Source organism: Vidua chalybeata, chromosome 2 (genome assembly GCF_026979565.1).
Source record: "Vidua chalybeata isolate OUT-0048 chromosome 2, bVidCha1 merged haplotype, whole genome shotgun sequence".
NCBI lineage: Eukaryota > Metazoa > Chordata > Aves > Passeriformes > Viduidae > Vidua > Vidua chalybeata.
Genome location: NC_071531.1, coordinates 107760961 through 107785615, shown reverse-complemented (window position 1 = coordinate 107785615; position 24655 = coordinate 107760961). Strand labels below are relative to the sequence as shown.

Sequence of the window (24655 nt, the reverse complement as noted above, 5' to 3'; positions counted from 1 at the left end):
AGTTTGTGCAGAAGGACTTAGGAAAGCCCTCAGGTCTGGGCTTTTCACCTGGGAAGCTGATCTGTCCCACGTGGGGATTTGCTTTGAGTCCACATCTACCGCAGTCTGTAACTGCAGCAGGAGCTGCAAGCTGCAATAAATGGTAGCGGGTTTTGTGCGGTATGTGGGAAACAGTGTCTTGTACTGGAAAGTTGAATCAACTTCTCAGTGTACTTCTCTTTTGTTTATATGGAGTTTTTAAGTGGCTTTTTGTGAGCCCCATCACCATACTGCTGCTGCCAAAGTGACTAATAGACAGATCTATTGACACCATCTGTCTGAGAAATCCATGGCCCCCCTTTCCAACTCTAATAGAAAAGCATTCTTTATAGGAGGAACTCTTCATGTTCCTCTTTTCCCTTCTGTTCCCCTTCCCCTCCCAAGGATCCCCAATGGTGATTCACACTGGAATTTCCCTCAACTTTCCTTTCCTTTTGTACATTCAGTGAATTTCTCTGTTGATTCTCCAGTATTGTATGATATGTTGGCAAGTTATATCACAGAATAGAAACTGTAGGGCAATCTGGACAGAAATAAAACAGGAATAGCTAATTTTGCAGATCATTATTTTAAATTGTTTTGCTATTTTGGAAACTATTTGATGTATGTAGATAAAGTTTTTACAACTGGACTGATGGTGCATTAACCAGATTTAAGTGTGTCTTCCGAAATACTTCAGTGGCAGGAAGGCTTATTTCTGCCAGTGGTAGTTGGAATATCCATTTCTTCAAAAATTACTCTGGTTGAATATAAGGATGTGGGAGGGGAAGAGAGCACACATAAGCTGAGATGATGTGTTCCAGTGGTAACCAACACTGCTTAGTCTTGCTATTTGTGGCTGGCAGAAATAGCTTGATGCTCTAAGGAAATTATGTTGTTAATGGTGATGATTTAGAGGGACGTTGGTATATATTTTTATTCAAATATATACTTCTGTGAAGAGGGTGTGCTGAAACATGGTGGTGCTTTTGTTTGTGACTCGCTGAGGTGTTTACCAATATCTGTGAAATGAAAGTAATATAAGGTCAGTCTCCAGAGTAATAATGGTCACTTCTGTTTGCTGAAACTTGTGTTGAGTCTAAGCAAAAATTGTGCTTTGTAAATGAGGATCTAGCCAAGACAGGTGAATAAAGACACAATAGTTATATTGTGAATTTATCTGAGGAATTTTTATTACATTAAAAAAAATTGTGTGTGGTGGGGGTGGTTAAGGCAGATAAAAAGCAAGTTAAATAAAGATGTAGCTTGTGCCAACTATAAGCTGTGGCAGTGATGTGATGATGCCATTGTGAGTGCTAGAGGTGATGGGGAGACAACTTCTCTCAGGTAATGACTTGGGGTTTAGTTGTTCATTATGAGCAAGTTTCTTGTGTTTGGCTGTTGTGTGGTTCTAATGTTTAACTTGGGTTAATATTAGATAATCTGAGTCTTTAAGTTAGGAAGTCTGTAATACTGATGTTGTAGGTACTTTTTCGATTGAAATGAGCCACCTGACCCATGTAATTTAATGGTAATGAGAAATCTAAGTTCATCTGCTGACAAGTTCTGCAAGACTGTACTTTTTCATTAACAAAAATACAAGGATGACAGGAATTTATTAGTACTGTGTACAACTCCATTCCACAAGTATATTCTAACCCAATGAATGTCATTTACAGTAATTTACTTGAAAATAGTGTTTGTTTCCATCAAATTTCTTCAGGGATCACAGAGAAACAACCAAATTATACATACTTTCCAGGGTTCCTGTACTGACCTTCCTCATGGTAGTGTTATATCCCTAGATTCTTGTTCTCCTGTTTCAGAATATGGGTTGACCTTCTGTTTCTGTAGGAGTTCATGGGATTTTTTTCATCCTGCTAGACTTCGAAAGCAGCTGTACTCAACTAAATTCATGCATTTATGGCACTAAAATTAGCTATTGGGCATAATGATGGGAGCAATATGAAAACATAATAGATGTCTTTGTAGCTCCATCTTACATTTTTTCCCTCCTTGTTTCTTTAAGGAGACTTTTTTGGATGTTTTTATGAAAAAAAATGAATTGGTCAGACCTTTTCTCTGAAGTTGGTTCTGCAGACCTGATATGGTCCTATAACATATTTTGGGAGTGCTTTTGAGGAGGACAAGAGAAGTAGTGGGTTTTTAAAGTATAAAGATTTGGTATAATGAATAAAAATCTTTGCAGATACCTTGTGAATCTGTCATCTGAATGCAGCAATTTGTTGACCTTCAAAATAAAATGGAACAAGTATAAAGAACATATTAGCCTTTTTTTTTTTTTTAAAGGATCCCTGTTGGGAATGTTCTTTTTTAGCTGTGTGAAGAAATATTTCCTCCTGAGAACAGTACCTAGTTATAATGCCATCCATCATATTTTGATTGAAAGAACAACTTTAAACATATTTACTTGGAGAAAATGGGCCAGCCAGCTTTACTGTTACAAGGTTATGTTTTATTTTAGTGATATTTACCTTTTATGATTTGTAGAAATATCTTAATCTGTATGGATTGCTATTCAGTAGTAGTTTCTGGTGAACAGGTATGGACTGTTTGCAGAATTTCTTAAGGCAGTTTGGTTTTTTACTGTTCAGTGAAGAAGGGAGACTACTTACTTCAAATTTTGAACAGTTCACACATTTATTTGCTGAAATTTGCCTTTTCCTTCTCCTCCTCACATGAAGTAATTCTTAGGAGTAGATTCCTTTTTCCAGGACTGAAACTTCTGTTCCTCTGGCTTATTGTCCATAGTAGGGTACTGTCTCATCCATGTTGGAAACAATGCATTATTTGCCACTACAATTTTGTCGACTTCTGCAGGTTTTTTTCACCAGTAGCTATTAATAGCATTGTTAGCAGAGTTCTCTGTCAGTAGAGAGCCACCATGCTGTGGGGTGAGTGACAGGTATTTATAAGGAAGGGAATCTTCTTAATGGGTGTGGGGAGGAAGGAGAATTGTACATTAGCAAAGGAGAGCAGGTAAATTGTTGCAAAGAGACAGGACTACAACGAGCAACATTAATAAGCACGCAAAGCTTTAGACATTTGCATTCCCAGCAGTGTTTTGTGGAGATGGGCCTCTTAAGCATTACTTGTCTTTTTACTTCCCATCCCCTGCTAATTCATTCTTGTCATTGTCAGAGCTTTTAACATAAAAGTAATGATTTTTAGTAATTCACTGTGGGCTTTATGACAGCATTAGCAGGAAAAAGGTCCTTTTTTTTCCTACTGAAGCCAAGAAAGTCTTTTTTCAAGGTCAGGGATGATCTCTACTACTTGGTGCTACATGTTTATATGAGTGTTCCTTTTGCTTTTAAGCATTGAAGACGTTTATTTTAACTAGGATGGAAGATGCTTCTGGGACCTGTTGCTTTGCTTTAGAATAGTGATGAATAGTGTGTTTTGTTATGAAGTTGGATTTATGGGTGCATATTAATCCCACTGACTGTGTCACCAAGAAAAAAATTAAACAGCACAGGTCCCAGTACCGACCCCTGAGGAACATTACTGTCACTACTTTCAATTTGGACATTAAAACATTGACTGCAACTTTGAGTGTGACCATCCAGACAATTCCTTATCCACCAAGTGGTCTATCGGTGAAATCCATGGCTCTCCAGCTCAGAGATAAGGATGTCACGTGGCACAGTGTCAAATGCTTTGCTCAGATCAGGAAGATGACATCTCTTGCCTTTTCCTTGCCCATTATTGCTGTAACCCCACTGTAGAAAGTCACCAAATTTGCCAGGAATGATTTGCCTTTAGTGAAGCCATGTTGGTTGCCACCAATCACCTTTTTATTCTCCCTGTGCCTTAGCATAGTTTCCATAAGGATCTACTCCAGTCTTTCCAGACACTTACAGAGACTGACAGGCCTGAATTTCCCTGGGTCTCTCCTTTTTAAACTGAGGATTATGTTTCCCCTTTTCCAGTCAGTGGAACTTCAGCAGACTGCTGTATTCTCAAATATGCTGGATAGTGGCTCAGGCGCTTCATCCACCCGTTCCCTCAGGACCTGTGGGTGTATCTTGTCAGGTCCCATGGCCATGTGCACCTTTGGGTTTCTCTGACATTCTCAGACCTGGTCTTTTCATACAGTGGGTGGGACTTCATTCTCCCAGTCCCTGCTTACACCTTCTGCAACTTGGGCGGTGTGGCTGGAAAATTTGTTGGTGAAGACTGGGGAAAAACATCACTGAGTTCCTGAGCCTTCTCCATTTCCTAGTGTCCTAAACTCCTCCTGAGGTGACTCAACATTTCCCCTAGGCTTTCTTTTATTGCTGATATACCTAAGACCTTTTTTTGTTACTGTTGATCTCCTGGGCCAGATTTGCTTCTGCCAGTGCTTTAACTTTCCTATTGATCTCCCTGCCTGTTCAGACAATTACTCTGTGTTCCTCCCAGGCTACTTTCCCTGCTTCCACCCTCACTGAGCTACCTGTCTGTGTTTGTCTAGGAGCTCCTTGTTAATCCATGGAGACCTCCTGGCAATTTTCCCTGACTTCCTCTTTGTAGGGTTGCATTGTTCTTGAGCCTGGAGGAGGCAATCCTTGAGTATCTTCCCACCAAGGCTCTATCCCCTGGCACTCTACCAAGGAGATTCTTGGGGAGAGACCCTCTTTTGTCCTGAAGTCCAGGGCAGTGAGTGCACTTCTCACCCTCCTTGCTACTCTAAGAATCTCAAACTCCAGAATTTCATGGTCACTGCAGCCCAGGCTGCCCTTGAGCTTCACGTTCCGCATGTGCCTGCTTATGTTTCTAATGGTCTTGAGGCCATTCCATGCACGAACATGTTCTGTAATTGTCTCAGACCTACCAGATTGGGTTTTGTAGACAAGTCACAACTGCTTTCTTCTAGAATTGGTGTTTTAATTGCCTTATGTAAAAATTGATCAATACCCTTGGAGCAGAATTTTTTCCATTTGCTGGACTTCTGTAATTGTTGATACAAACAGCCTCCTCATCCATCACCTTTCCTTGATCCTTCTTGGGAATAAGTATTCTTGTCTTCTTGGTTTTGAAAGAAAGGACTTAAAAATCCCAAAGACACCTGAAGTCTGTGGACTGCTCATTCCAGATGGAAGGAAGTGACTAATTTACCATTACTGAAGTGGCAAAACATGAAGAAATGAGAGATTTGATTTTGGCTTGGTTAGGCAGTTTCACACCAAGCAGGCTAATTCTGCATAATTTTCTGCTTAGAATGTTAAAAAAAATATTTTATAGTGAGTCATTTTGTCTTTCCTCTGCACTCTGTAGGCGTTATATGTACCTAATAGAAAATCTCAATTTTTATTTATTCATACATAGATACTGTTTAAAAAATACTGTCAAGGCCATGTACCTCATGTTTACATAAAGTGGTTTCTTTTAGGGGTATTATCATGAGAGGACACGGAGTGGCTTTTCACCACATCACTCTTGAGCTGAAAGAAGAACATGGGGTTGAATGGCACACAGTCTTTTGTGAGAGCTTTGAGCTATGCTTGAAGCCCAATGATAAAATATGGGATTTGGGCTGATGTATTTTAGAGACCTTTTGCTTCCCTTCTTCTAAGTCTTATGCACTGTTTTCTTCTTCACTTGTGTTTTGTTGGATCATTGTTTTCAAAGTTGATCAATTAACTCAGTTGCTCCCTTGATGAAAATGTTTCTCAGTGATGATGATGTGCTGTGTTGGCAGATTGATGCAGTTGATGGAAATAAAGATTTCCAAATCCTTCCCTGGTGTTTCCTGCCTGATAGTCTTGATAGTGAGTGGTTTACCACAGTCCTTGTGAAGAATCAATTACTGTCTAATCTGTCCTTTGTATCTTGACTACTTACAATTCACTTCTGTTTGTAAAGTCCTGTAGCTGTTCCAGTGTGGTGTTCCTAATGCAGATACACCAGTTTATAAATACTTGCAGCAACCACAAAATTACAGAACAAATTAAGAGTAGAATTCCTGTGTAACATGTAGAGGACCAATAATTTGCAGTAGAGTCTCTCACTAAAAGATCCATTCATTTTTAATTGACTTTTTTTTAGCACTGCTTAGCTTTTGTTTTTAATCAAAACACTAGGGAAGAATTTCCCATTTATTTCAAGTAAGAATTTTAAAAAAGGGCAGATTAATTGTCATTAAAAATTCATTTAAACTGATAGATGTGCCATAATGCCTACTAATTAGTCATATAATGGTATATTAGAAAATAAAAAGATTGATATTAGGGCTTTACCTGTAGAGGAGGAACAACTGATGCCCGTTAATCAATTTAAACCCCTAACCATGTGTTTAATTCTCAGTCTTTGCAGAGGGTACTGGTGAGCAGCTGTGAGCCTCAAGGCCTAGTGGTTCTGTCTAATTAGTCCCACTGAAGGCTTTCAGCCTTTCAGGAAGCCTTAATTTAGGGTTTTGTTTCAAATAGCTCTTTACACAAAGTGGAAAAGTCTGTATACTGGTTGCCTTTTAGCATTTGGAAACTATGTAATTATCATCATGATACAAAAAAAAAAAAAAGTAATTTAGCCTTGAAAACCCTATTGCCAAAAAAAAAAAAAAAAGATGCTTAAAACCTTGGATCACGCTTTGCAAGGATAAAACCAAACAAATACTCAATTTCCTTGTACCCACCTGCACCTGCCCACCCATGGACACTGCCGTAGCAGAGATGGGTGTAGCTGCTTGAGCAGTGTGAGTTTGTAGTGATATTTATGTTGCATGTTGGCAGTAAAGGTTCCAGCCAGCTTCCACTTGTCAGGAGGCACTGAGCAAATCCTGCACGGAGTAACTATGGGAGAAAGGAGTTCTCCCATAGGATTCTTCTCCAGTTTATTATAAATTTAGTGAACAGGTAGCTTCTCTACATAATAGAAGTATTACCTTAATCCTAAGCAGAGATACTTATACATAAGATAAAATTTGGTTTTTTACATGAATATAAGTAGCTTTTTTTTTTTTTTTTAAATCAGCATTTCTACATCCTTGTAATTTGTTGGAAGGGAAACTGCAATATATAATCATACCTTGGAGTCTTACAGACTGGAGAGTAATGGCTTTCCTGAGCTGATGGAGCACACTTAGTTGAATTCTTTTAATCTAGCTGCCTGGTTTTATAGGTGGCTGCTGCTGTTTTTCCACTTGCCTCTCTGTGTGGGGATATCTTAACTAGTGAAGTAAGCCTGATGCAGAGAAGTAGTCTCTTATACCAGAGCTATTGATAAAGTTGAAATAAAGAAAAATAGTATTTCTGGGCACTCAGATTCCTCTAAGGATTATTCATTTCTGGGAACAACCTATTTTTCTTTGCTGGTTGAACCTTCACCCCTGTCTTGGTGATTGTTGCTTGAAGTAATAATAAAAAATAATGATTCTTTTCCCTTGTTTTCAAACAGCTATTCTCCTCTACAATTTTGAAGGCTTTGTCAGCATTTGCATTTGTATGTGTAAACCACACAAACCTCTGCCTGCTTGCTGGTGTTCGTGTTGTGTTATGCATTAAAATCTTCTCAAATAATACAGCTCCATTCTTCTAATTTTCACTTACTATTTTTTTTTCTTGCACAGTTCTACAGAGCTCTTGAAGTCTTTGTCTTTTCCCATGCTTGAATATTCCTCTCTGCTTTTGACTCAGCCTCGTGGTTGTGTAGCACTGCTTTTCTCTTACCTCCCCCTTCCCCTTCCTTTTTCCATTTATGACCACTGAATATTGATCTGTGTTTCTTAGTACTGATTCTTTCACCAGAACCCCTTATAATAGTTATTCAAAAGCTAGTTGTTAAACTAGCTATTAAGAAATAATTATAAAATTATGAAAAGTATAGAAAATAGACCCCTGAATTTTTTGTTTTAATTAAATAATTACATTTTTAACTTTTTCTCTTACTTTTAAAACTGTTCTTCATTTCTTTAAATCTTATTATCAGCAACCATAAGCTACTGCTATTTTCCAACTTCTTTTTGCATTCCATTATGAGCTTCAGTAGACATTCAACAGCATTTTTATCTGTAGTGTTCTTACACTTAGCATGCTATGTAAGGCATAAACATTGTCTTCATTAATGTTCTGGATATGTCAAAATTTGCTTTTAAGGTTGAAAATTGATTGAGGTGGGCTGCATTCCTCTAGGGATTTGTTACTAATCCTTTAAAAGGCCATTTCAAATATTTTGTTTTCTTTAAAGTATAAGTGACTTCAGACAACTATCCCTGAAATTGTGGTTTGGTACTTTGTCTTGAAAAAGTCAATAACTTGCTGAAAACTGGTGTTATTTAATCATCTTACTTGAGTGTGTCTATCATATAGAACATCTCAAAAGCTTTTACATGTTTAAATACACTTCCACCCAGGTTATCAGACACAAGTTTTCTAAAGAATCCACTATGAATATTCAGCAAAATAGTCTGATACTATTTCTTTTTACCATTTCTTTCACCAGAAACAACTTGATAAGTATGTGTTTTTTCCCTGTCAGTTTGATATAGAGGCCTGGTTTTAGCCACTGAATGAAGTCTTCTCTGTGGTGTATTCGGGTGGTTGTACCATTTTCACACAACCAGAACTAAAATCCAGCTGGAGAGGTAGAGGGGTGGCAGAGATATTGGTCGACATTTTTGATAATTTTTCACTAGGTTTTCAGCAGTCATGCTGTGGGGTAGGACTTCACACCTCAAGATGATAATGCATCTTCACGAGAAGAAAACTCAGTGCTTGAATCTTCTGGGCCCATACTTTTGCACATTTAAGGAAGTCCACATTTAAGGAATGTAGCTTTCTCTGTGTGTGATGCCATTCACCTGCAGTTGGATTCAGCTAAGCATTGCAAGATTATGCTTTGTGCAAAGGTATAAGTAGGAACAATGGCAAGAGAATTGGCCATGTGGAAGATTTCAGATTTCTCAGTTTGATTTTTGGGAAACCTTTGAAGGAACAAAAACCAAATCCAGTGGACTGCCCTTGTACTTGGCATCGGTGAGGTCATAACCTTGAGTTCTGTGTTCAGTTTTGAGCCCCTCAAAGCAAGAAAGAAATTGATGTGCTGGGATAGATGCTGTACTTGCAGGGAAGCAACAGAGCTGGGGAAGGGTCTGGAGCACAATTCTGAGGAGGAGCAGCTGAGGGATCTGGGGATGTTTAGCCTGGAGGGGAGACCTTATGGTTCTCCCTGACAGGATGTTTCAGCCGGGGGGTGTTGGTCTCCTCTCCCAGGTTACAAGTGACAGGACAAGGGGACACGGTCTCCAGCTGCACCCCTGTAGGTTCAGGCTGGACATCAGGGGGAATTACTTAACTGAAAGGGTTGTTAAATGTTGGAACGGGCTGCCCAGGGAGGTGATGGAGTCACTGTCTCTGGAGGTGTTTAAGGAAAGAGTGGACGTGGAATTCAGTACCATGGTCTGGTTGAGAGGGTGGACATCATTTGTAAGTTGGACTTGATGATCTCAGAGGTCTTTTCCAACCTGAAAGTTGCTGTGGTTTTCTGGCCTTTTGGGTGACAAGAAATTCAAACACAGTCAAAGGGAAAACTTTACAATATTTCTCAGCAAAAGATTATTTTGATGGCATTGATGGATAGGAGTTTACTTTAGGTGAAATTTTGATGATTTGGCAAATCTTTATATTGGGGAAAAGTAGGAATGAAAAAATATCTTCAGTTATCCTGCAGTGAATATCATGTTGATTGCTATGCAGAGTAAGTTGGGAGGAGATATTTATTGCTTTTCCCTAAAAGCATGTTATCTTTCATGCTTTTTGTGCTCATTTACTTAGCTTTATATTTGAATAACAGTATGTATTGAAAAAAGGGTAGGGAGAGAGAAGTTTTCGGTAAGAGGCTATTTAATTTAAATTAAATAGTTTAAATAGTTTAATTTTTACTGATCTGTACATTTTATGTAAATTAACACAACTAATTCAGTTTTTTTTTTTTTTAATTTAGATTTGAGCTTCCATCCTTCCATAGGTAATAAAAACATGCTAGTCTTGTTATGTAAGCAGCAACTTGTAATTCAAAATATCTGGGTTTTTTGTAATTGTCCAAACTTAATGTCATACAAGAAGTCAAATGTATTGAATGGAATGAAAGAAAACTGTTTTAGTTCAAATTTTTAGCCCATTAAAATAATAATGAGAATAGGGAAGCTAAACTGCTTAATAATAATTATTTTTGTTTCCTTGTTAATAATTTCTAAATTAATTAACCACTAAATATTTAAATTCAAACTTGTTTCTGAGCTGGCATATATCTCCTGTAAACACCTAACATTTGGATCCATGAGGGCAGTTTCGATGTTTCATTCCCCCTTGCATCTGAAACAGATTTACAGTCTTAAAAAGTACAATTTCGGACAGATGTTTTGAATAATAATAGTTCTCTTTAAATCTTGTTTGGGAACAAGAAAAAAAAATGGCAATATCAGTTGCATGAGATGTACCAAAATGGGCCCAGGCACAGCCTAGGAGTGCTATTGACTGCGGTGTTATAATCCTTGTGTTGTCTCAGAGTTGAGGAATGTTCCCTGGCACTGCTGAGAAAACCCCCGGTCTTGTTGAGAGTTGCTGTTTCTCTGGCTTCCCAATAGTCCTGCAGAAATCAGGATCCTTTTTCCCTTCTCTCAGCATCTCTGACACCGGAACATGCAGTTGATCAATATCAGATTCAATCTCACACTGAAATCTGGAAGTTAGTTTAGAAGCGCAGAAGGAGATGCCTTTGAATTTCAATCTGGAAGGATGTGGGGACAACCCATCTGAAATATTATAAAGAGAAAACATTGTGTTTGTTTTTGTGATTTAAAAAAAAAGAATAACCCCAAAATGACAAATATCTTTAGATCTATTTTTGTGAATGAGTATGATCATCCAAAGGGATATTTTGTGTTTTGTTTGTTTATGTAGCTTAACCTTTGGAATAAAATAGCCTAATGTGCTGTAATCATGCCATGAATAGGTGAAATCTTTGACACTGATTACAGACAAACAAACTTACAGGTGAGGTAAAACTTTCTTGCATCAGTATGTCTGCCATCTGATTTATTAACACATACATGAAGAAAATACATACAGTATGTAACTATATTAGTGTTATTATAGTTTATATAATGTATCTACATAATTTTGAGTCCTAGGCATTGTCACTCAATTGGAAGTTCATTTGGTCCCTTCAGTGCAGCTAAGAGTCCTCCTTTGTTTTAGTGCACTCTCACTGTTTTTTTCCAGGCTCTGTTTTCCAGTCCCAAATGTCAAACCAGTGGTTCACAGCCAATGGGATACTCTTCCAGTCTGGGATGAAACATGATCGAGAACAAGAATCAAAGATAGAGGAGATCTTGACTGCCTCTTCTTTGTTTCCTAATCCTCCCTCCCTCCCTGCTCAATAGAAAACCAAGCCCTGGAAGTGGCAATTCTGATCTGACTCACAGCAGCCTCAGTCCCCACGCTCTCCATTTACTCTGTCTTTTCTTCTCAAGCTGCTGACAGCCCATCAGAGCTGTCAGGCCTGCCTTTGTAGGGAATGCCATCTGCCATGAAAGGAGGAGGACAGGGCACAAGTGATTGCTTTGAGCTGTCTCACATCTTCCCACTGTGTTCCCACTCCTGTGTTTAACCAGTGGTCATTTTCCGTATCTTTCCAGCTCTGTTGTCTGCGGAATTATCCATCATTTTCATCACATCCTGTTACCTTAATACAGTTCAAGTATCTGTTTCCCTAGTTGTCTTCCAGTTGGTCTTTACTTCAACTCTAATTAACATTTACTTTTTTTCCCCATAATCCTTGGCCATGTCTTTTCCCTCATGCTCTTGACAGCCATGCCAGGGCCTGTGCAGCTCCCACCGGGTCACGCTCTTTGTGCCTGACCCCACTGCTTCACTCATCCTGCCCTTCGGCATGGTCACGGCCAGCTTCTCACATCCAAATCTCCAAAGGCGAGCTTGCCTTCAGATACAGCTCAGCCATTCTCAGTCTTGTCCTAGTGCACTTCTCAATCCCATTGTAGAAAATACCTCCCAGCATTACTCCAGCCCTTTCAAAGACAAAAAGAAATAATGAAATTGACTTTATTACCATTGTGCTTGTTTTTGTTTTTGAATATAGTGGAGTTGCTCACTGGGTCATAGTTGCTTTTGAATTATTAATGAAAGTATTTCTGTAACTTCATTGTTTCCCTTAAGGGAAAATACTATTCCCAGTTTACCAGTTTGGTGGGATGTTGTTGTTTTTATTGAGGGAGTTTTAGTTTCAAAAGTGAGTGCCCTAGATACCGACATCCCAAACTATTACAGTATCCACCAAAGTCAGATGAGATAAATATCTTACCAGGAAGCACAACCGAGGGAAAGAAAAAATAAAACTGACCAGTTACTTACCCTGGGAACATTAGCTATTGCCTAGGGTTTTATGTAAATGTCAGCCTCTTACATGGTGCAATATAAATATTACTATTTTAAATTTATGTTCCAGCTAATTTAATGAATAACCAGGTCAGGACTTATTTATGCTAACTGCTGCACAAAGCAGTAGCATGTGTTCATGTAACTAAGATTGAGTATAAAGCTGAGTCTCTTGAAAATAAGTGGTTTGTTCAAGAGCAATTTGGAAGAGTTGAATTTAATTTTGGTTTAAATCATGACTCTTACTGTTGCCATTTTGTGCTTCTTTGTTAAAAGTGATTATTTCAGAGAGCAAGTCCCTCTTAGCATCTCCTGGGAAATATGTCTTTAGGAACTAAAATGGAGACTCAGTGTTAATATCTGAGCAATGCAGTATTTGCCTTTTTTTTTCTTCCATTCCCACCAGGTGGAGTATGTAAATAACTCTAAGATAATGTGCAGCTTTCCAGAAGACTTTTTTGCTTACAACTCATGGCTTTTTCGTGTATGTCCTGCTGAATAAAGAACAGAAGCAAACCATTTACACCCATGATATATAAACTTTTTAAAAATTATTTTTCCTTCTTTATTTATTTAGCTTATTGCTACAATACTTCAACTAACTCCTGTAACTCCTGTTCAGCTGACCAGGTCACGAATATTGTGTAAATTGAATGTCTGTAGCTTCCAGTGTTTGGCTTACATCTTTCAGTGTAAGAGCCAGGCACGAGATCAGTCTGGATTTGATGCATTTTTAGTACAGCTCCCATTTAATCTCTTATTTCAAAGAGACAGACAGACGTGGCTTAAAACTCCAGGCGCTCTGTCATTACCCTAGTTTTTTTTTTTTTTTCCCATAAGTGTACAGTAAATTACTGGTTTCTGACATCTCCTGATAGTGTGGTAGCTGTGACAGAAATGCAATTGTAATTCATGGTGTCTTAACCTTGAAGTGATTTTGTTGCTGTCTTTTGAGTGGGAAAAATATTTTGTGGATGTCTACAGATTTATTTAAAAGCCATTGTCCACATTTTGTAATCAGATTTTGTTCTTAAATTATTTTGCTTACCCTAAAATATCCTTTAGTAGGAAAGATAATTAAAAGAAAAATATGTTCATAATTTTGTCTATCAATGAAATGTCAATAGGGATTAGAGGAAGGAAATAAAAGGATTCCTTGACGTGGTGATGTAAATTGAAATAAGAACAACTTCTTTTTCAGGGAACATCACTTTGGTTTTGTGGTGGGAGTGATCAGGTAGTGTTCAGGGCTTTTCTTTTCACTTACACCTTGCTTACCTGTTTTCCAGTGTGTTCTCAGAAAAAGAAATAGAGCATTTCTTTTCATTGGGAAGACATAGGATAACTGCAGCTTCTGCTGATCCAAAGTGAGAGCCCTGCTTTTCACATTTTATGGTATCTATTGAAAATAACTGCACCTATTCCCAGATCAGTGTTTGGAAGCATTTACCATGTCTTGAAATGCACTTCAGTAAACCTGTAGTCCCAGGTAGGCATTGATCAGCTGATGTGACTGAGCTGTTGCATTCCAACTCTTATGTTTTCCTCCTTAGTGTACAAATACTCTCTCACTTGCAGGGGAACATTTTTGTTCATGAAAGTGGCATCCTTTTAAAGGAGTTATGACTGTGCTAAGTAATGGCGGGATTTAGGTGAAAAGTATAACTTTGTTTTTCTAGAATATATGTTTAATGTTCAGGTGTTAGAAATGAACAGCTGTAGTAAATAAAACTCTGTGTCAAAGGCCCACTTCCTCACACCAAAGTGGTACCAGTGCTATTCTCCAGTTGGTGTTTCAGAAATATCAGTTAAATGCAGTTTTAACTCTTTTGCTTTATAGCAAAGTAGAATTAGACAATGAAATTTCTGTTCTGATATAACTATTTTGGGAAAATCAAAGTAGGCACAGCCTTACTATGTTTATTAATTACTTCATGTCTTTGGTTTTGGAAGGACGACAATAAACCCCAAAATGTCAAAATAATTGCTTTTCAATATGCAGTTCTTGTAGGCTACAAAGCTTAGGAAATCAGGTGTTTTATTGAAGCTGCAGAAGGGTAGTATACAAAGAGTAGGAATATTAAAAGAATGGAGAAGTTGAGAGAAAGAAAATGAATGGGACAAAATGTCAGTGAGTCTTCCTAGTTCTGTTTTTTTTTTTTTTCCTTGAAAATTATTTGTTGTCTGTACAACAAAACAAACTCAATAGGATAGGTTAGCTGCAGGTAAAGGGCAGAAAAGCCACTTTGAGAAAAATACTTTGATTTATCCTTTAGTTATTTTTGCCCTGTAGCATGATGTGATATTGTTTTGCAGTGTGTGCTTGAAATAGTATTCAGAGTCTACTTGCCTCTGGAGTGTGTATGGTTTGGGTCTTCCATCTTCAAAAAGAATAAACTAGAATTTAAGACAAGGAAAAGGTGAGCAAATCTTTTGAGGGGAAAACCAGATGAAATTAGTTTTATGACTTCTAAGAGCAGCAACAACACAGAATCCAAGAGGCTCGTAAAAAAGGAAAAGGTTGCAATTTGCATGTCAAAGGCATAAAAGTCCAAGAAGTGTGTGGAGAGATCTGAATTATAGGGCACTTTCAGCACAGGAAGAATGAGGTACTTACTATTTGGAGGTATGTTTAACCTGAGGATTAGGGCAAGATTTCTAACCACTAGCACGAGAGACTTATGGAGCATCTTTCCAGTCAACTTACATAAAACCACAGAGATACTCCCCTCCACTTTCTGAAAATTTTCTGAGAGAGGTTAAGTTGTTACTGGAAACACTTGGGAATTGGGGGAACTCTTATGATCTGATTACGTATAATTGTTTGCAAGGATCTCCTAACACTGCTTTTTAACTTGTGGTTTTGTTTGTTAGCATTTTACTAATAACTTTGATAGCAATTAGGCTCAGTTACTCAGATCTTACATAGGGTTTCAGTAATGAAAAGAAAAGAGCAAGGTTCATGTGCTCTGAAAATCAATGTTAAATGCAGTATTTGTGGAATGGAAAAGAAACAGGGCCAAGAGTATACTGGCCCTTAGGAATTTGGCTAAGGATACAGTCTGTCACACTGTATTTTATAATACTTATGATAAATCACTATTTAGATATATAGATCTTGGGAGATGAGGTTTTCCATATCCATCTGAGCTCAGGTTTAGATGGACTGATGCAGTTTGTTCCAATACCACAAACTTTTTTGTTTTCCTCTGAAGGACAACATGTTTGTACACAAGGGGTACATAGTGTTTGAACCCCTGATATGAGCAGCTTTCATATTCAAATACACTCCCTACTGTTTACTGATAAGTTTTAATATGCTACCAAGAGGATGTTGTAAGTTGGGAATAAAGGCAAATCTTAGTTTCTACAAATTTGTCATTTATCTAATGCAAGTTTTCTCTGTACCTTCACATCTGTTTATGTCATTGTTTGAGTTCTTGTAAAAATTGTTGTGGTGCAGCCCAACAGTTTCCAGAAACTGGAAACATGATTTCATATAATTGTTCTTTTAAGCAGCAGCATGAAATAATTAGTATGGGGTACTTTAATTGGTGGTATCCAGTTGACTTTTTATGAAAGACTTGAATCATAATAAAAGCAGAGAACGCAAGCTGTTTAGTTCCTATAACCCAGTGCTGTCGTCTTCGGGAAAAAGAAACAGCAGTTCTGTTGTATATTTAATGGCAGACCCAGTATGTATTAGGTGCTCAGCTTTTGGAAGGATTTCTGACAGGAAAATTGTAGGATTGGTGTTCACTCTTAGGATTTATGTTGATAATTGAAGCTGCTTCTTCTCAATAAAAGGTAAATGCAGCTTAAATAACTAGCTAAAAGAAAAGGAATATTAAAAAAAAAAAGAAAAAGTGTAGATACGTAAAAAGATTATAACTTGGTTGTCAAGGCCATTATACCCCTCAGGCAGTTGTCACTAAATCTGTGCTTACTGCTCACTATGTGCCAGTCAAGTAATCATGCAACTTTTGTCCCTTTCTGATCTAAGCACTGCTATGAAATTTACTAGAGGAATGTTACTTTATAAAATGCTAAGATATAAAAAAAAAAAAAAAAATAGACATTTCTGTTATTTATCTTCTCCAATATTATCCAGCAAAGATAAAAATATATATGAGCATTCCTGGATGATCCTGAAGGATTTTTTTCCCCCGCTTAGGGTTTTGAGTCTCAGTTTTCAAGAAAGTTTAGAGGTCAGTCTTTATGCTTTCATTCTGTACAGTGCTTGAAGTACATGTGCAGCCAGTTAAATGTCAGTGTGGAAAGCTTGCATACAATATATCTGAAAATGGTATTTCATTTATTTGTGGTCTGGGCCAGGCTGACAGAAACAATAGGATACTTGTACTGTATTGTGTGCTGGCTAGCTAGAATTGCCTGTGAAAATACAAACACGGTACATACTAGCATATGTCAAAACTTTGGTTTTTAAAAGACTTCTTAACTGCCTTTTAAACATCTTACATTGAAATTGCCTTTTTATTTTTCCAGAGCATCTTAGAGCAATTGATTTTAGCTCCGTAATCCTTTGTTTCAACACCTTTCCTTGGGAATTACATAGGAAGTGAGTAAAAATATAAACAAAATAAGGTTTTTAATCCCTCTCTAGGCATTTTTACCTTGGAAATAGGTATTTGAAATTAGCTGACACACTTGTGAGGGCAGAAGTATTCAATGAGGGGCTTTTCACAAAAGCTGTGTAAAAGTTTGGGATGAGTAGACACAGATGCAGCTTTGCAGTGACTGAGATGTGTTCTCAGGGAACACAGAAGTCTATTAGAGGCTTTTTTAGCTGCTGCAAAACACCAGTGCTGGTTGGCATAATTTTCTTGTGCTCTTAGCTCTCCTTTCACTGGGTTTGGCCTGTGCCAAACCTCTTGGAGGTGCTGCTTAAAATTTGTCTTTGGTGTGATGTGCAGGCTTGGGCTGTGCCAGGGTGTGTAGCCAGCAGAAGGGTTTGGAAGCTCCTTGGCTTCTGTTCTGTCTACCCAAACCTTATCTGAAGAGGAGGTTTATTGCTGTTTGAGATGTTTTGTATTTAATGATCAGTAAAATTCATGTAAAACTACCCTGTTTTACTACATACAGAATGCAAATGTATTTCAATGTAGTCTGGCCATACTGACAGATTTTTTGAGCATGTGGTAGTGCTAGCTGATTAGCTGAACATTTAATTATCTTGAGGTAAAGAAAATACGAAATAAAATGAAAATTGTACATTTTAGAATATTTTTATATACGTATAGATATGTATGCATGCATGTATGTATGTATGACATATTTAGCATATATTTAAAACAGTAGTCCCTGGACCTCTCCTCTTATTGTCTCCTTTCCCTGTTTCCATATCAGTTTATGGTCTTTTAACCTGCTGTGAATAGATTTCTGTTTCTGGTGCTTCACAGCTGTTCAAACCCCATGTTATTAATGTTAATAAAGAATCTTGGCATCTGAGATTTTAATAATCAGGAATTAGTGACCCAAGAGACTAATTTTTATCCATGGCAAAGTTGTGCTTCAAGAAAGAGAGAAATAAGGAAAACAATAATTTAAATTTGAGTCAACATTTTAAAACCCTGAACATTTTGATATGTGTTTATTCCCAGTTTGGAATTCTTGGGTATCCAGTAGATTATCATATTTGTCTGTGGTATATATCTATGCAGACTATTACTGGGGTTGTTTGTTTGTTTCTTTGTTGGGGTTTTGGGGCTTTTTGTTAGGGGTTTTTTTTTCATTTGTTTTGTGTTTTCTGTTTGGGATTTTATGTTTTGTTTTTAATGCAAGTTATCAGCTCAATTTTTTAAATAGTCTGAAATGGAATACTTTTCTAGAGGAGCATCTTGTTTAGAAGCACCCTGTCTAGGAGAGTATCTTACTTGCTTGTAACTTTTCTTTTATGCTGGATACTCTTGCCTCACAGTTTTTTCTAGATTGGAGGCATCTGGAATTTTATAAAGTAAAAATTTTCCCTGATGCACAAGGCATAAGAAGCACTCAGGCCCTCCATGCATTTATACTTTTACAGCACTACTTTACTAAGAACCTAGGAGATGATAGTACAAGTGAAATAAAGCAACTCTGTGAGCAGTGGAAATCTTAGAGTTACTCTGTAGACATTGCATGAATTAATGGCCTTCCCAGAAGGTTGCGTAAGGTTGGCTATGGCTTTGGGTTATGGATTAGAAGTACCAGTTCTGCTGGTTGAGGTGGTCTGATCTCTGTGGGGTATGTGTAGGACTAGTTCATGTAGTTCTAGATGTGCATATGCATGACTGTATAAATTTATGTACATGAATAGGTCCATGTAAAGATTGATGTGATTTAGGAATCTGGCTGTTCACTAATATTAGGTCCCCTCTTGAGAAAATGCTTTTGAACATACTCACTTGGGAGAACCTTGCATACGGTGAAGTGCGCTAAGGTTTTCTGTTGTGTACTTCAGGATGTTAATAGCTGCTCTTATCAAATGCTGTGCTGCGAGGTGATGGTTAAGTAGTTGTTTTGCAAAACACCGTGACAGTATCTGGCAATGATTTCCTGAGAAAACTTTACATTTTTTTACCTTGCAGGTTCCCGTCTTCGACAGGAGGATTTCCCGCCTCGGATCGTGGAGCACCCCTCCGATTTGATTGTTTCCAAAGGAGAACCAGCCACTTTGAACTGCAAAGCAGAGGGAAGGCCGACCCCCACCATCGAGTGGTACAAGGGGGGGGAAAGGGTGGAAACGGACAAGGATGACCCGCGCTCCCACCGGATGCTGCTGCCCAGCGGATCTTTATTTTTCCTACGCATCGTGCACGGGCGCAAGAGCCGGCCGGACGAAGGGGTCTATGTGTGTGTGGCAAGGAATTACCTTGGGGAAGCTGTAAGTCATAATGCATCGCTGGAGGTGGCAAGTAAGTACATTTCCGTCCTCCCCCCTTTGGTAACAGCCGCTTGCTTTGATGTTATTTGAAGATAAAAATAAGTGTGAGCTGCCTCTGAGGCAGTGACTTGAAAGAAATGAAGGAATTACACGGTTAATTATTATTTATGCAGAGATAGGAAAATAGAAGGGAAGTCAGAAGATGTATCATATCACTGGAGAAATTCAGCTGATTTTGTGCTACTTTCATGCTTCCATAAAATTATGATTGCTTTATGTTTGTACGATTTTGTATACTTAGTTTCAATTTATACATGTTTTTTCCTCTCCAGATAACCATGCAATTTACAGTGTGTAATAGGAAGCAGGATAGCCAGGATTTGATGTAACAAGATAATTGTTGTTGCACAAATAAACACTAGAAAGAAGAATGGCATATTTAGAAACACAAAATTATTATTTTTTTCTCCAAGAGAACTGGCCCACAAAATTATCTCTCTGGTTTTAAGTATTGGCCAACGGAAGGAGCAGTCAAGTATGTTCACATCACTTTGTAATGCTTATCTCTTCCTGTATATCCTTTAAACTCTACTTCTTGTAGAGGAAGAGATTGTACATTAAAGTGGTTTAAGCATTCATATGGAGGGCCAAGTGTAGGTCAAAAAAACTCAATTTTGGGGGTACTGAAGTATGAGAGGAAGCCTTGCAATTCAAAGTTAGATGTCTATTTTGAAGTGGCTTTTATAGGCTTCCTTTGTAATGTGTAGCAATTCACCTGGTGTCCTGTTGAAGAGCAGCAGAGAACTGGGTGAGTCACTCTGAAAACACTGATCTCTGTTGACTGAATGATTCATGTTGTTAACGAGCTCTGAAGAGGCCCCTATCTCTTAGATAGGTTAAATGCCACCACTGGTGTATAGTTTTAGAAGAGTTCACAGATTTTCACAAGTCTCACAGAAGGCCAAGGAAATAGACTAAATTTGTGCATTTGCTTGAGCCCTCTGTCTAGTCTCTCACATTCAAAACCATCCCAAGGACTTTGGTAACTACACCAGAAAGATCTCAAGCTTCACATACAACAGTGTAGATATACACGATTAAGATCATGCTGTTTCCGTGTTAACCACTTCTAGTGATAAAAGTAATCAGTGTCTGGGTAGCTGGAAGTATGCTTATCCAGTAAATGTGTAACCTGTTTGAATCATACTCCTTACTCCCAAATGCTGTATCTGGTATCTTGTAAATGTAATTTTGAGTGGGCATTAAGGGTTGAGGTCTTGATTTTTATCGAATTGCTGTTTCGTTTATAGCACTTCACATTGGTTCTTAGATGGGGTTTTAATGTTCTATGCTTATTTTGTGTTCTTTTTATTTGTGATGTACCTTGAAGCGATGTGTGAAATGCACAACTTCTCATCAGAACCCAGAAATGTGAGGTGGACTTCAGTGATTGATGCACTGTGCATGCATCAATGCAAATAGTACATAGTTATTAAATGTATTTGTCACCCCTGGCTCAAATAATTTTCATGTGATTATAGTAGAGGGTCTTCCTAACAGAGTCTGAATGCAAAATACTGATATTGCCACAAATTTTTTAAGAGATTCAGCCAACTCTTGAGACAAAAAAAAACAACTTCTTTAAAGTGTGTAAATGTACATAATTTAACAATAATATAGCATTAAATTGTTAATCCTCCTCAAAGTGGAACTCACTAGCGCTTGTATCAAGGGCATTTATGGAAAAGTAACCACCAACAATGCTGTAAAGAAAAAAGAAAAAACACAATCTATATTGGAAATAAGATTGTGGATATAATGATATACAATTTTAGTTGCATACCGGGACATTGTAGACAAAGAATTTTAACAGTAAAGGTTATTATTTTAGTAGAAATAGTGCTGTGACAGTGCAGTAGCACCAAAGCACTTTAAATAGCACAGAAGAGGTGAGGAGCAAGGAAAGAGTTGAAAGCTGGTGGAATAAATTTGCATTAAATTAAAAAGCTCTGCATTATAGGTGTAATCATTATAAACTGGAGCTGCATTTGCAGCGGATTGCTACAAATCAGCAAACTGTTCAGTTTAGTTCTCAGCACACCTGTGCTGAGCACCAGAGCATTTACATTTCTATGCCTGTAGTCATACACAGTTGCTTGTTTAGAAAGCCTTATGTTCTAGTTTAATTTTTGTATGTTTGCAGAGTCAAATTGCTTTTGTTTGGTTTCTACTTTCCACAAAGTACAGAAGATGATTAAGAGTGCTCATTATATGCTTTGATGCTACAATTTTAACCAAAAACCTTTTGTGAAACAAGAAGCAACATCATGTTTTGCAATTTACCTGCTAACTCTTGACTGGAAGAGGCAGCTCATGCCTGCACCAGTTTGTTTCACATGATGGGAAATTTATCACTTTTCTCCGATCATCTCATATAGTAACATATTGTTAGAGGAAATTCCTTCACTTTCCAAAGGATGTTGTGCACTTCACTTTAGATTCAGGTTAATACTAAAGTCTTCATGTCTGTTATGCCTTCATGCAATTATTTTTCAACTTTCTAAGCATGCTCATCTTTTGAATTTAATCCGCAAAGAATATTTGTTGCTTATGTAGTCAGGTGGACATCTTCCTTAAGCACACTGTGCGTAGATTCCACAGTTTGAAAGAAAGAAATGTAGTGGGATTTCAAAGCTACAGATTTCAGAAGACTTCACTGTATTAAAAGCTGTTTTGTTTTTTTAATACCTGTGTATTTTAAGAACTTTCAAAGCAGCTTTAGATTTGATTACCACAGGGGAGTAGTAACTTAAATCAGAATTGAAGATGGTTTTCCCTCTGCTTTGTCACTTTCTAGTCATCAGCCTCTCCTTGGTGATTTGACTGACATTTGCATGTCATTTAATCCAGAGGATGCTGCATTTTCTTCCACTGATATATATCTAAGTAATTGTAGTGTTTGTCCTAAATTAATACCATTGGTCATGACCTAAATAACATTTACTGTCAGCAAATTGAATTAAATAAGTGTCTTATTTAATATATGGCTCTTATGACCCTTCCAGAATGTTTGAAGGTGTCATGTGTCTACTCACAGCATTAAGGATTTGTTATATCTTTTCCATAGTCCTATTTTATTTTATATAAAAATATTTGTGCAGCTGTATTTGCTTAAGTTTCTTCAGTTATTACCTTGAAATCATGCTCCATCCCCTAAAAATCCTTAAAAACAAGGTGATCCTCTGGCTAGTGAAGAGTGGTATCCTAAATCTACCAAACACGTTATTTAGCCAGCCACTTGATATTTCAGGAACTAAAGTACTTCAGACACTTTGGAGACTAGTAAAACTACTTTCTCTTGCACAGCTCTATGCAAAGAAGCTTGGTAATTTAGTATTACTTGACTTGACATTTTGTTTGAAATTTAGATCTGTCAAATGGGAAGGAGATAAATTTGCATAAAATGTGAATTGCAAGTCAGTCAAATAAGTGATGTAACTCCTGTTTAACTGGGGAATTTATTTTTTTTAAGTTCACTGGGTTCATCTGTATTCGAAATCCCATTTCCACAACTTTTTGAAATGGAGACTGGCTGTATGTGTTCAGAGTCGTTTTGCAGAAGCATGCAGTTTCTGCAGCGTAGCCGAGAAGGGGTGAGCGATTGGGATAATCAGGGTGGAGGCATCCTCCAGACTGAGGCTGCTCCAAGTCTGTTTCCCTCCCTCTTCCTGACTTCCTGAACTCAGCCTTTTGATCACCGGAGACCTACTTAAATTAGCTCCATGTTTTCTTTTGGAGGAATGTAACTGGTTTTGGATTACTGCCTACCAGTGACACGTTCTCCGGTGGTGAAAGGTCCTAAAGAACGTGGAAAGGGCATGTCCCTGTCAAAATGAAGCTGGGTAATTCTCTCTATAAATGTCAGCTTTTACAGGTGGGAGAAGAAAGTGGAATCATACTTCATCCTCAGAGTAAAGGCTGAAGACTGTTTTGGCTCTCACATTAACAGTTGGAAAACAAAGTCATTTTTCAGAGTAGAGAAATAGGAGCAGTTTTGAAAAAGTGCATTAGCAGACTGGAAAATGGCTGCAAGCTGCTTCACGTGTTTGAATCTCTCAGGATTGTCTGGTGAATAGATCCACCTGATTAAGACCAAATTCAGTTATTGGTGTGTGATAGTTTGATTCAAGTGGATTTTTTTTATGTTATTCTTTATTGAGGAAAATTGGAACTCTGTATCTTGTGGATGTCTGTTAAGTAATAGTTTTGTAGAAGCCTACTCATCTCGAGAGTGGCAACAATAGCTTCAAGGGTATATTCATCTTCCTTTCTCCACTCTAAAGATTTTTCAGGCTGTTAAGAAAAATCAAATGCAAATGAACTTGGTTATGTTTGCTAGTTAGGGACTCTGCAAATCAGTTTTCCAAATCATATTTCTCTGAGACAAACTTATTTCTCTTTTGCCAGAAAAATTCTTTCCCCTCATGCCTTGCCTTATCAGAGTGAATTTTTAGAGAAGATATATATTTATGACCAGGGTATTTGGCATGATTCTTTCATGTGTAGCTTTTTCATCATCATAACATAATTTCCAGTGCATACTAGATGACATAGTTCTAAAAATACTTTGTTACAGTTTTAAGGTTATAGAATCTGAAGATCAGTGATGACTTCCCTGTAGTTCATTTTCCTGTTATGCAGAATATGAGCTGCAAAATTCTTTCTCACTTTGCACTAGTTTTAGGCAATATACAGCCTTCCTGAGTTCTTGATTGTAGTATTATCTGCAAATTATGCAATGTTGTCAGAATTCAAACTATGAAATTTGTGTAAATGGACCTTATGTGTAATCACTGGCATGTTAAGAGCGTGGGACAAACAACTCCGTTCTTCAGCTGCATGACAACGAGTAAAACATTTTGGATACGTATCAGAACTTCCATCATTTGAGGCACCCATGTGCATGGCAAGCATATGCTGTTCATTTTGCTTACAGTTTTATTTGGCAAAGTCTCACAAAAGTCAGGGCTTCGTTTCAAGTGTGTGGTTGGTTTTAAGGTATCACAAAAGGTCTGTCTTCTTTGAGTCTTCTGCCTGCACTCATGAATAAATGGATAAAATAATAGAATTACTGGTTGTGAATGCTGTAGAGGGGTTTATGAGGTTAATGTATGCATTAAGGAATAAATTTATGTACAGATTTAAGAAAAAACAAAACCCTAGAGATTTTTAAAAAAAACAACAACAACGACCAAAAAACAATCTAGGGACAACTAAAGAAGTGAGACATGACAGCTTAAATATGCTTCTACCTGTAAGTTTATAAGTTTGGTATGGCAGGCAGAGCTTCATTCTGTTA

The 24655-nt window shown here is 37.6% G+C and overlaps 1 protein-coding gene across 3 annotated transcripts in view; it reads left to right on the top strand.

The window, feature by feature from the left end:
- Nucleotides 1-24655, top strand: part of ROBO1 (roundabout guidance receptor 1) — a 292679-nt gene that overhangs the window by 23426 nt on the left and 244598 nt on the right. For all 3 annotated transcript variants that reach the window (XM_053934339.1, XM_053934340.1, XM_053934338.1), the window contains exon 2: nucleotides 19001-19327. In XM_053934339.1, coding sequence (XP_053790314.1) covers nucleotides 19001-19327 — 327 coding nt within the window. The remainder of the gene's footprint in view (nucleotides 1-19000; nucleotides 19328-24655) is intronic.